A 13550-nucleotide genomic window follows, 5' to 3' on the forward strand; every position below is an offset into this window, starting at 1 on the left:
CAATACTACGAGTTCTTTTAGTGATTCTAATTTATTTATGAAGGAAAAACTTTAGTTTAATGATTATCTTAGATATTAAAAGAAAATTATATAATTGTAAAAGAAATTTGCTTTTAATATTGCAAATGACTTTTTAGTGGAAAAAAATAGAAGATGATATGATGATTGCCTACAGGATGACACCGAAAAAGCCGAAAAAGCCGCAAAAGCGATATCGTCTATGCAACATAAACGAGAACATCTCGGTTCGTTGCAACCTTATTGTGATATTTACAGTGTTCCCGAACAGCTTTCCAAGCTGAACCCAAATGCCTACGCACCTCAATCGGTCTCAATTGGTCCTTTACACTATCATAAAGACCGTAACTCGCCGACCACAGAAGCACGTGAATCATCTGGTCCTTTACCCTGCCATGAAAGCCATAAGTTCCCGATCACTGAAGCACGTAAATTTCACTATTTAAATCGCCTTCTAATCGGTCATAGCAAAGAATACTCTCAAGCTTTTATCAGAAATGTTATTGCAAAGGATGGGTGGGTGGAACGTGCTCGTAAATGTTATCCAGATACCACGTGCTTGGAAAATGAAGAGTTTATCGAAATGATGGTGTTGGATGGTTGCTTTATTCTTGGGTACCTTTATGTCATGGACAGGGCGATCAAGGATCTTTTTGTGTCAAATACATCATGGCAAGCTGAAATCATGGCCGACATGATAAAGCTTGAAAATCAGCTTCCTCTGTTTGTTCTTCGGGATTTGTATGCGAAAGTCTTTCCTAGCGGAACTCCATTCAGCTCTTTTATATATATAAATCTCATACGGCTGTTAGCACGATCCGTAAGCCCAAAGTTATTTGCCGGTGATTATATGCCAAAGACATTACCAGCTGTTAGCACGGGCGAAGCAGACAATGGAGCGAAGCATTTTCTTGATTTCTTGAGACGCCTTATCATCCAACCCGAAGAAGGCCCTACTCCAGTCAGCCAACCAGCCAGCCAACCCGAAGGCGAGGAGGAGTCCATAGGCATCTGTTTAGGCGTCGAATTCGGGAACCTCGCATGTTGGACGACGAGGTCTTATGAAGGGCATGACGGCTCTAGGAGTGAAAAGTTTGTCCGACTTCGTTATAGTGCCTCACAACTTAAGACTGCCGGGGTCAAGTTTCAACAGAAGGATAAGGCTACTTCTATACTTGACATAGATTTTGACGAGGAAGAGGGAGAATTGTCAATCCCACCTATTTGTATACTTAATAATACAGAACTTGTCCTCAGAAATCTTATGGTCTTTGAGCAAGAGAAGCCCATCAGAGAGCGTCTCATGTCGGCCTATGCAGCGTTCTTGGATGACCTTATTGACACTGTCGACGACGTCAAATTGCTGACCGAGAAAGGAATTATTATGGACAACCTTGGCAACCCAGAATATGTGGCGGCCTTATTTAACAACATCACCAGAAATGTTTCCATCTTGAATACTCACTTCTCTGGTGTTATCAATGATTTGGAAGGATATTACAATAAAGGATGCAATAGATTCATGGCCGATTTGAAGCAAAACTATTTCGGCTCGCCATGGTCATTGGCATCATTCCTTGCTGCAGCGTTCGTCATCATCTTGACGGTGATACAGACTGTTTATTCTATGTTACCATCTAAAAAGTGAAGGGATACTTCAGAACTAGTCTAGCTGCAGCAGCAGCGTCATGTATCTCTTTATATGTTTCTAGATCGTCATAGACACTATGTGCGTGCTACTGCATGTGTTATGTTTGCGTGTTTTTCTTTCATGTGTTTTGTTGTTGAAGTACTGTAATATAATATTGGAGGCATGAGTCTTTTTTCCAAAAACTAAAAGAATCTCTGTTTGATATTCTGTGCCGTGTCTCTCTAGTTTTTCAAACGACTCTTTCAATCCACGCGAATCCACTTTAACGTGATGAATTTTACTTGTTTTATTGAAATATAGAAAAAGAATACATTATACTAATATGTGAATAAGTATTTAGCGCACTTTGTAGCTTGTGGAGGTGGATTGAAGTAGACCTGTAAATGGATAACCGAAATCCGCCTCCGAATTAGCATTAGAAAAGAAAAACTATAAGGTTTTAATTGGTCGAAGCATCAAATGGTAGTTTTCTAATCCACCACAATGAATACTGAACAAGTTATGGTATGTAACCTCTTCTGGCAGTTCATGGCTACTACTACGAGCTCTTGAATTCATACTTGCTCTCTCCTTTAGAATAGAGTAGAGTAAAGCTGCGCAGCAAAGCTAATGAACTATTGGACTTCTCACCAACTCCTTTGAAAAGTAGTATCGAGAAAGATGTGATTAAGGTTTTAACCACCTAGAAAGTCATGCTATACTCCTCTGAAAAAGGAATATAGAAAAAATATATAAGATTTAAACCACATAGATCCTCAATTGTTTTTTTTTTTTTTTTTTTTTTGGTCAATAACACTGCTAAACAAAAGAACGAGAAGAGAACAAGGGCCCAGAAGACATGACCTCCTGGGCCCAAGGATTGAATATGGGCCACTCTACTTTACTCGTTACAGTGAGAGCCCTCTGGGCTAGGGAATGAGCAAGCCCATTAAGATCCCTAGGAATAAAGATAAAAACACAATCTTCAAACTCCTCCTTCAACCTCTTAATGTCAACAACGATGGTTGAAGTCCAACGGCTGCAATACATCTGCTCCTGCAAATTCAACATCTTGATGACCCCTTCACAATCAGATTCCACCCTAAGTGAATTCCATCCTAGCTCCTTTGCTAGTAGCATCGCCTCCTTAATTGCTTCTGCTTCTCCTTGCTGAGCTGAAAGAAGAAGGGTTGGAATTGACAGCAACTTCTTGATCATTGTCTCATCTTCCCACATTGCAATACCCAATCCTCCTTTGAGTTCATCTTCCAAGTAGGCTGCATCGCATTGAATTCTATTCCTATGTGTTAAGATTTCCTCATGAAATTGCCTTGCATGCCTTTGCATGTCATTTCCTTCCTCTTTATCCAAATAACCTACTAGGGACCAGAATTCAGCAAAGGCTTTATGTGCCTTGGTAATGACTTCTTCAGCACTCCATGTGATTCTTTGGTGCACCAAATCATTCCTAGCCAGCCAAAGGTACCAGCATATATATGCACATTGGCTGAGTACTTCTCTACTGTGATGTTTACTTTCAAATCTAATCAAGTTCCACCTCTCCAGCCAAGTATGCAATTCGGGATTTCCTTCATCTGGTATACTAAAATTTAGTTGACAGCCGAACCATACTAGCTTTGCAAATACACAACCCATCAGAATATGGTCAATTGTTTCTAATGTTGCTCCACATCGTCTGCAACTATGACCAGTTTGTATTCGCCTTGCTAATAAGTTCTCCCCAGTTGCCAATGCTTGTGCACAAGCTCGCCATAAGAATGTCTTGATCTTGGGCATAGTTTTGATGTTCCAAATTAATTTCCACACTTTTGGTTTCACTCTATCCCATTTGTGCTCCCAAGATGAAGAAGCTGCTAACCTAATTTCCATATCCCTTCGATTGGTGAGAAGGTGATATGCTGATTTTTTGTTGAAAAATATCCATTTTTGCTAGCCCCCCACACTTGTCTATCCAATTGAGGGAATAGACTAATCTTCATAAGTTGAATTGCCTTCCTGTCTTCCTCATTGAACAGATTCTCTAACATTTCTCTTTTCCATTGTCTAGTCTGAGGGTAAATCAATTCTGCCATTTTAAGGATATCACAATTCAAGGGCCTCAAGGTAGATACTTTATGGTCTGAATTAGTGCTTACCCAACGGCTGCTCCATATGTCCACCTCTTCACCTGAACCTATCTCCCAAATAAGGCCCTCCTCAAGCACATCTCGACCCACAAGAGCACTCCTCCAAGCCCATGAAGGCTTATTTCCAGCTTGGGCGTGAAGAAAATCTGTTTTGGGAAAATAGATTGCTTTCATGAACTTAGCCCATTGTGAATCGGGGTTATCAAATAACCTCCATGCCACCTTTGCAAGAAGCGCTCTATTATGAAGAATTGGATCACGAAAACCAATGCCACCATTTTCCTTCGACCGACATAGCCTTGTCCATGATACCCAGTGTATTTTGTTTTCACTCTCCTTTTGGCCCCAATAAAATTTTGATATGCCCTTCCTAATCGAATCATGTGTTGATTTCGGGAGAGTAAAATGTGAGCCCACATAATTTGCCATCGAAGAAGCCACAAATTTGATGAGGACTTCCTTCCCTGCATATGACAACATTTTGCTCTTCCAACCACTTAACCTTTTGCAAACCTTCTCCCCAACCTCTTTAAAGACTTCAGATTTGGATACTCCTATCTCTGTTGGTAGCCCAAGGTATTTAGAAGGGCTAGAGCTGTATGGAACCTTCAGTAACTTAGAGAACCACTTCTTAAATCTATGATGGGTATTAGGGCTAAAAGAGAGTGTGGATTTCTTCAAGTTCACCTCTTGACCACTAGCTTTATAGTATATGTCCAAACAATTCTTTAAATTTGTGACCTCTTGTAGCTTCATTTCTGAAAATAGAAGATAGTCGTCTGCAAATAGCAAATGGGATATCCTGGGAGCTCGGCTTCAATTGTTAGTTTCATATAATGTGTAGCTTTTTGTGTTAACAGAGGTGTTCATGCTAACTAATTTATGCACCTCAACTGGGTCTTGAATTCACACTTGCTTTGAAAAAGAATATTGATAAAATTATAAGGTGTTAACCACTTAGGTCCTGGATTGGTAGTTTTAAATGATGTACAATTTTTCCTTTTTCTTTTTTGATAATTGATGTGTTAGTTAACACACTTCTCGAATAGGACTTGTATGTACGCTATGAAAAAGGAATATTCTGGGTCATGATTTCTTTTTTTTTTTGGGTAAGCTGGGTCATGATTTCACAACCTCCTCTAAAAGTATGTAATAGAGGTGTCCGGGCTAGCTTATGCAATGAAATCACTTTTTCACTTTTTCATTTACTAGGATATTTCACTTGGAAAATAAAATATTCTTTACTCATGGATTTGGGTCCATAATCATCCGTTCCAATGCATGAGATCTTAGAGCACTTACAAACGAGACCCTATTAATTAGTATTATACAAAAAAAATCAATTATAGGCACTAAACAATTAGATCTGCTCTTTGGCTCTTTTTGGTATCAATTCTCATTCTCTATTATGCCTATTTAAAATAAATAAGTACAAGAATTCATTTTTGGTCAATAATGAAAAATGGTTTGGTGAATTTTATCGAAAAAAAATTATGAAATGGAAAATAAGTTTGGTGTCAAGATAAAAGATTGTTAAAAATGATAGTAAACAAGTGAGAAAAGAAGGAAAAAGTATGGTTGTTATAAAAGAATGTGTATTGACTATTTTACCCTCATCTTACTTATAGAACTTTAAGTAAACTTACACAAATGAAGATAATGAAATTCTCATCATAATCCATAATGGACAAAAAGTTCATTATGGATTTTGAAGGTTTTTCTATTATTTTAAATAAAACTAAAATTCAGAATAGATGCCAAACAATTTAAAATAATGAAAATTTCTCATAATTGACAATGATAATTGATACCAAAAAGAGCCTTTGTTCATTCACAAAAGGTATTTTCTTTGTGCATTGGTTAAAAAAAAAAAAAGCATGCTTTTTGGGAGATAGGTACCATTTTACTTTTCAAGTCTTTGGTATCTAACAATTTTTCACAAGGTTGTCGTAAAACATAATTCTAATGAGTCTTTCAATTTTCCAATTAGACCAATCCATTGTCCATAGAACTATTTACTTGATCGCAGATTTTTCTGGAACCTCGACTCATCCTCAGAAAAGAACTTATAATCTTCAACTCGCTCCATGTCCGAAAGAGAATATTTAGAAGAAGACAATATTTTTATCAAAAAAGAAAAAAATAAAAATACAATGTTTTAACCACTTAGGTTCTTGGTAGTTTTATATGATTTGCAGTTTGTTTTCTTTTCTTTTCAAATTAAGGTTTGGCGGACTTACGCACGCCTTGATGCGTTAGTCATCTCTTTAGACTTCCATTTCCTCGACAAATTGACAAGAGTGTCCTTTGTAATACCCAAAATATTGATTGCAAAAATTAAAACGAAAGTAATAGAGTGTAATAACTCTGGTCTTTTTTAATAAAGCCTACGCATGCTTCATGGAGTACCTCATTACCATTCCCAGGGATGCAGAGTTGCTAATGCAAAACTGAATTATTAGGAACTATTTTGGCAACTCAAAAGATGTGGTGACCTTATTTGGCAAACTTGAAAAATATACTGTTCTAGGGTTACAAAGGATTTGGAGAACAATCATAGTCAAGCATGGCCAGTTTGTTGCAGAACAATTTCAACACACTTTGGGCATCAATCTCTGTGGGCGATGCAACCATGCCTCTCATCTTGACAATAATACAAATGGTTTGTTCCATTCTACCACACTTGACAAGCATAATACAGCTAAGCAATGTATGCTGCTGCATTTGAGAAGGATGAATCATTTGCCAATTGATTGGGTCAGATGGGATAATCTGCTTCATGGACGAGATCTCTAGTTTGAGTCCATGATGGGGCAGCTGATGAGAGACTGTACAATCTGCAAGTTGATTGCTTTTTGTCATTTTATGTTGCATTGTTATGGATTTTTTTTTCCTTTTTTCTTTTTTTTGGGGGTGGTGTAGATGTGGAGATTTTAAACTTTGGAAGTTGTTTGCGTTTTAATCATTTTATTAGCTGTGTATTTATGAAATTGATGGGCTAAAGAGAAAAAAATGCAAACAGACTTACTGCCATAGAAAGAAAAGAAGCAAATAGACTTGTTAGTCATAGACAATTTTGTTTATTAACCATTCGTGCTCCATCAAAGGCTAGCTTTTCCAAAAATTTACCTAATACATTTTGAATAAACAATTGTAACATCGGAATAATGAATCTGAGTAGGTTCATGGGAGAGCTAAGTGAAAACGAAGTTATTATTCGTTAATGACCTTTTTTTAATTTGCAAGTTGCTTTATTTTATTTTTTATTTATTTTTCATTTTAAAATCAGTTTAGTACCAATTTTCGCACCAACAAAGAATTTTTCCTCTCCAACTAATACCACAATTACTTTCTTTCCATTATTAATTTAAGTCAATTAGACTTTAACTAAGGTCTTTTTTTATCAGTTAATAAGAAATTTTTAATACTATCTTCTTTGCTATTTTTTTATTAATTTTATTGCTAGAACGTGATCATTTAGTGTATTATTTATTCAATTTGGTGTTGGAGACTTAGAGTACGCCATATTAAAAGAAACTTGTACGCTATCAAAAAAGAAAAAGGAAACTTGTTTAGAGTGATTTGTCATCACTTATTATAATGTAAAATTTTCCCCCAAAGCTATTATAAACTTCACTTACTATTCTTCGTTTTTCCCACGAGATATTTGATAAACATTTGTTCCATGTTAGAAAATTCCCTTTTGTACACCACCACTCTGCAATCAAAGCACTCCAATATATATAATGAAAAATAAACTAGAAACACAAGACACCAAATTTACGTGGTTTGACCAAATTGTCTACATCCACAAAATAATGTCCTAAATAGAGCTTCGTAATTACTCAATACTTTTCAACTAAAATCATGATCACTTCAATGATTAAAGAGTACCCACTCTCAATACATTCAAAATATGGAGCACCCACTCTATTGTGGACTCATATACTCACAAAGTATAAGGCCACAACCTCAAACAACTCAACCCTAACAAGCAACTACTTGAAAGATGAAACTATTCAAATGAGAGAGATTACAATAGATTACTCATCTTGTTCTTCAATATTTTCACCAAAATACGCATACAAGCTTGTTCTCCATACCAATCTTGCTTCTTGGCTTCTCGTTTTTCTAAGTTTCCACAAGACAAAAACCTTAAAAATCTACCTCTATTTTGCTCAAATTTGGGCTTTTAATGAGGATGAACATTGATGTACAAGAACCACTGTATTTCATCTCTAGATGAGTTCCAAGGAGAATCTAATCACACAACTGTTGGATATCTACTTTAAAATGGCAGGTGAGATTTGAACCATTGTATGTCTTTAGTTATATGAGACATCACAAGATTATTTCAAATATAATCATTTTGATTCTATCTTAAACATGCAACACACTAGATCCTTTTAATCACTATACTTCGCAATGAACCATATAGCATACTCGCGGTCAACAAAACACCTCACGATGTAATCTTTTCTGTCAGGGACACTTGAAAACCAAGTTCATGAATCTCATCCCTTAAAATTGGATCTTTATCCATGTCCTTTTAACAACCATTAGATTCGTACCATTCAATCTTTTAAAATTACATGCTCCTCCCTGAGATATAAAACTTCTTTCACAATGACCCCCAAAATCTTTAAAATTATTTTAATGTAGGTTACATCATGGAGAAAATTTTCATCACAGAGGCCAAATTTTATCTTATTTCTATTGTGCCCAGATTTGCTTGTATCTCGCACACTCTCATGGGAAACCTCATAACTTTCTTCTTTGATATCGAAATCACAATCTGAAAAGTGCATTGGAAAAAACACTTCATGAACTACGGTTTTTCATTTGAAGTTGAACCCATAAAACAATTGGATGGCTATCCAAAAAATCATCCAATATGACCCTTGTGCAGTGACTTGTGAAATCCACTGTTCTAAGGAATCTTCACTTCACCCAAAACACTTAAATCTTCTTCCAAACACTCAAGACTATTGTAATAATGTTAATCACCCTTCAAAAACATAGCAAATGCCCAAAACCTTCTATGAGACCTTCACTTTAGTACGAACCATGTGTTCTTAGAACACACTATATTTTGGTTGCCAACTGGTAAGGAAATTATATTTTAGACCGGACCATCCTGGTCGGGCCACTTGGTCGATCTGTCTATGGTCAGTCCACGAAGAAGATTCGAGATAACATGCTTATGGTGGATATTTAATGAGTTAGATTCATGAAAGGAGTTATCTATCTAAATTCGAGATAAACTCAACTAACAGAGTTTGAGAAGGAATCGATATAAGATTTGAGTTTTACATGAACTTAAAGGCCTAGAGATCTAAAGATATAAAAGGATGAACAGGTTAAGGAAGGAGGTACGTTTTTGGAGACCAATCATTCTTAATGTTCGTTACATTCTTGAAGAGATTCTTTCAAGGAGTATTCGTCTAACGTGATCGTCGAAGGTGTTATTTGACCACCCCCGGTCGAGCACATTCTTGCAAGTACTTCCGGTTGATTGAACGAGCAGGATTACGTAGTAACACCAACAATGGCAACACATGCAATCTCAGCCAATGGAATAACATTCTCAATAGATCAACAAGTGTACTCTGCAATTACCCAAAATATTAATTTCAAAAGCTGAAACTGTAACTTATATGTGCTTTTGTGGTTTAATGTAAATTTATAGCACATAGTTCTAATGAATTAACCTTTTTTAGGTGTAATACGAGAAATAGATTTAATATATTCAAATATAAGAAAGCGAAGCAAATAGGAGAAATAAACAGAAAAAATTGTTAGGATGGTCATGTCGGCCGTTGGATCGGTATTTGGTCGAAATTTCAACCGAAATCTCGATCTGACGGCCGATTTGATCGGCAGGACCGTCCTGCGCCATTATGGTATATTATATAATAATAAAATAGAATGTAGAAAGAAAAGATGCAAATAGACTCGTTAGTCATGGACGATTTTGTTTGTTAGTCATTCGTGCTCTATCAATGGCTAACTTTTCCAAAAGATTACCTAATACATTCTAAATAAACAATGTAACATCGGAATAATGAATCTGAGCAGGTTCATGGAAAAGCTAAGCAAAAATGAAGTTTGTATTCGTTAATGACATTTTTAAATTTGCAAGTTGCTTTATTTTATTTTATTTATTTTTCATTTGAAAATCAGTTTAGTACCCATTTTCACACAAACAAAGAATTTTTCCTGTCCAACTAATACGGCACTTACTTTTCTTTCCATTGTTAATTTAAGTCATTAGACTTTAACTAAGGTTTTTCTTTTTATTAGTTAATAAGAATTTTTCAATATTATCTTCTTCGCTATTTTTTATTAATTTTATCGCAAGAACGGTATCCTTTAATATATTATTTACTCAATTTGGTGCTAGAGACTTGGAGTCGCCATTATAAAGAAACTTGTAGGCTACCCAAAAAAAAGAAAAACTTGTTTACAGTGATTTCTCATCACTTATTTATAATGTAAAAAGCTTCCCCCCAAAGCAATTATAAACTTTGCTTACAACTCTTCGTCTTTCACACAAATATTTGGTAAGACTTGCTCGATGTTAAAAAATTCCCTTTGGTTCAGATTCCTAACTAGTTATCAACTTAACTTCATTTTAGAACATGGGTTCTTCTATCTCCCATGAAGGTTTGCACATCAAATATTCTCTTGATTTTGTGTACGGATATTATTGTTTTTCTGATTTATTTACATATTTTCTAGTCATTGAAGTACATTAGTGTAATCTATTATAAATAATATTAATTGTCGTAAAAGAATGAGTAGTATTGTTGGCCATTAAGTGAGGACTAAGCGAAAACGAAGTTTGTATTTATTAATGACATTTTTAAATTTGCAACTTGCTTTATTTTATTTTATTTATTTTTCATTTTAAAATCAGTTTGGTACCAATTTTTGCACGAACAAAAAATTTTACACCAACTAATAACGCACTTACTTTTCTTTCCATTATTAATTTAAGTCAATTGGACTTTAACTAAGGTCTTTTTTTTTTATAAATTTTTAATATTTATCTTCTTTGCTATTTTTTATTAATTTTATTGCTAGAACGTTATCCTTTAGTTTACTATTTACTCAATTTGGTGTTAGAGATTTGGGGTACGCCATATTAAAAGAAAGTTACTATGCTACCAAAAAAAAAAAAAAAATTCCTTGTTTACAGTGATTTGTCATCACTTATTTATAATGTAAAGCTTTCCCCAGAGCTATTATAAACTTTTCTTATAACTCTCCGTTTTCGACACGAATATTTGGTAAGCACTTGCTCCATGTTAGAAAATTCCCTTTTTTTTCAGATTCCTAATTAGTCATCGAATTAACTTTATTTTGAAACATGGGTTCTTCTTAGTTATCTCCCATGATAGTTTGCACTTCAATTTTTCTCATGATTTTGTTAAAGGTAGTATTTTTGTAAGAAAATTATTGTATTTCTAATTTTTATTTATTTATTTCTAATTTTTTTAGTCATTGAAGCCATTTTGAACTACATTAATGTAATTTGATAGAACTTTTTATCATGTAGGTACCAGCAGTAGTCTTATTATTGTGTATGATGTCCTTTACCAGCTGAAAAGAAAGATCCATTTCAATGGCACATGTTTCTAGTACTTCTAGTACGATGCAGGTTAGTTCACCTCACTTGATGGCCAACAATATTCTTTTAGGGCGTGCGGAAGGGGGGGGGAAAAGGGGGGGAACGAAAAAGGAAATCACCCAAACCAAATGGAGAGGAGGCGGGGGGGAAGGGGAAACGGCGACGGAACCCGCACTCCACCCAGCATTAAACCCCACAATTGGTGGGATTTTGGGGAAAATTGGGAAAAGTAAAAAGGGGACCCGATCCTTTCCCAAACCCTTTCCTTTCTTTTCTTCTCCCCACCCCCCATGTGGGACCCACATGTTTTTTTCCCCCCCCTTTGCAAACCATACAGTGGTTCTGATTCATTTATGAAGGAAAAAGTGAAAAACTTTAGTTTAATAATTATCTTAGCTATTAAAAGAAAATTATATAATTATAAAAAATCGCTTTTAATGCAAATGACTTTTTAACGAAAGAAAATAGAAAATGATATGATGATTGCCTGCACAGGTTGACACTGAAAAAGCGATAGAATCTATGAAAAAGAAACGAAGAGATCTCGGTCCGTTGCCACCTTATTGTGATATTTACAATGTTCCCGAACAGCTTTGCAAGCTGAACCCAAATGCCTACACACCTCGATCGGTCTCAATTGGTCCTTTACACTACCATGAAGACCCTAACTTGCCGGTCACCGAAGCACGTAAATTTCACTATTTAAATCGCCTCCCAAGCCATTTTGGAACAAATTTTCAAGCTTGTGTCGGGACTCTTATTGCAGGGGATGGGTGGGTGAAAAGGGCTCGTGAATGTTATCCAGATACCACGGGATTGGCAGATCAAAAGTTTATCGAAATGATGGTGTTGGATTGTTGTTTTATTCTTGGTTTCCTTTATATCAGGGACAAGCAGTTCAGGGATCTTTTTATGTCAAATACATCATGGCAAGGGGAAATCTTGGCCGACATGATCAAGTTTGGAAATCAGCTTCCTCTGTTTGTTCTTCGGGACTTGTATGAGGTAATATTTGGTGGGGAAACTGACTTCAGCTCCTTTATATATAAAAATCTCATACGGGTGTTAGCGCGATCGGTAAGCCCAAAGTTCGACAGTGCCGATATTCCAAACCCATTACCAGCTGTGAATGGAAACGATGGAGCGAAGCATTTTCTTGATTTCTTCGGACGTGTTATCATCCAAGGCGCTCCAGTCGTCCATCCCGACGGTCACGTGGTGGACGTGAGTGTAATGCTTGTCCGGCTTCGTTATAGTGCCTCACAACTTAAGACTGCCGGTGTCAAGTTTCGACACAAGGAGGAGGCTAGTTCTATACTTGACATAGATTTTGACAAGGATAAGGGAGTATTGTCTATTCCAACTTTTCGTATCTTTAATTACACAGAACTTGTCCTCAGAAATCTTATAGTCTTTGAGCAACAGAAACCCCCCAGCGACCGTCTCATCTCAGCCTATGTGGCGTTCTTGGATGACCTTATTAACACTGTCGAGGACGTCTACTTGCTAATGGAGAAAGGAATTATTACAGACAACCTTGGCAACCCAGAAAATGTGGCGGCCTTGTTTAACAACATCACCAGAAATGTTTCCATCTTGAGTACTCGCTTCTCTGGTGTTATCAATGATTTGGAAAGATATTACAATAAAGGATGGAATAAAGTCATGGCCGATTTGAGGCAAAATTATTTCAGCACCCCATGGTCAAAAATATCATTTGCTGCTGCAGTGTTCGTCATCATCTTGACGCTGATGCAAACTGTTTGTTCTTTCTTACAAATCTAGAAATTGAAGGAACACTCTCTACTCTCTAGCGGCAGAAGCATCCTGTATCTCTTTATATATTCCTAGATCGTCATAGACACTATGTGCAGGCTACCTACATGTGTTATGTTTGCGTGTTTTACTTCCTTGTGTTTTGTGGTTGAAGTATTGAGCCCCTTTTTCAAGAAATAAAAGAATCTCCGTTTGATATTCTATGGCGTGCCTAGCTACTTTTTCACACTGACTCTCAATCCACGTGTATTCACCTAAGTGACGAATTTTTCTTGTTGTACTGAAATATAGAAAAAGAAAACATTAAACGTCAAATATGTAAATAAGTATTTTGCACACTTTGTAG

At 36.1% G+C, this 13550-nt stretch overlaps 3 protein-coding genes across 3 annotated transcripts; 2 read left to right on the top strand and 1 right to left on the bottom strand.

Moving 5' to 3' along the window:
* The first annotated feature begins 220 nt into the window (after positions 1-220).
* On the top strand, positions 221-1666 carry LOC149011718 (UPF0481 protein At3g47200-like). The gene has a single exon (XM_089162731.1). It carries the CDS (start codon positions 221-223, stop codon positions 1664-1666), a length of 1446 nt encoding a protein of 481 aa, XP_089018857.1.
* Positions 1667-2467: 801 nt separating this feature from the next.
* Positions 2468-3445, bottom strand: LOC149011719 (uncharacterized). Its single transcript, XM_089162732.1, has one exon. The coding sequence runs from the start codon at positions 3443-3445 to the stop codon at positions 2468-2470; it is 978 nt and encodes a 325-aa protein (XP_089018858.1).
* An 8505-nt stretch (positions 3446-11950) lies between these two features.
* Positions 11951-13213, top strand: LOC149011720 (UPF0481 protein At3g47200-like). The gene has a single exon (XM_089162733.1). It carries the CDS (start codon positions 11951-11953, stop codon positions 13211-13213), a length of 1263 nt encoding a protein of 420 aa, XP_089018859.1.
* The last annotated feature ends 337 nt before the right edge of the window (positions 13214-13550 follow it).

Source organism: Hakea prostrata, chromosome 7 (assembly GCF_041222555.1).
Source record: "Hakea prostrata isolate BN-2017 chromosome 7, UWA_Hpros_2, whole genome shotgun sequence".
Taxonomy (NCBI): domain Eukaryota; kingdom Viridiplantae; phylum Streptophyta; class Magnoliopsida; order Proteales; family Proteaceae; genus Hakea; species Hakea prostrata.

Coding starts and splice junctions, on each gene's coding strand:
- LOC149011719 (XM_089162732.1), bottom strand. CDS start 3,445: ATGCCCAAGATCAAGACATTCTTATGGCGAGCTTGTGCACAAGCATTG.
- LOC149011718 (XM_089162731.1), top strand. CDS start 221: ATGCAACATAAACGAGAACATCTCGGTTCGTTGCAACCTTATTGTGAT.
- LOC149011720 (XM_089162733.1), top strand. CDS start 11,951: ATGAAAAAGAAACGAAGAGATCTCGGTCCGTTGCCACCTTATTGTGAT.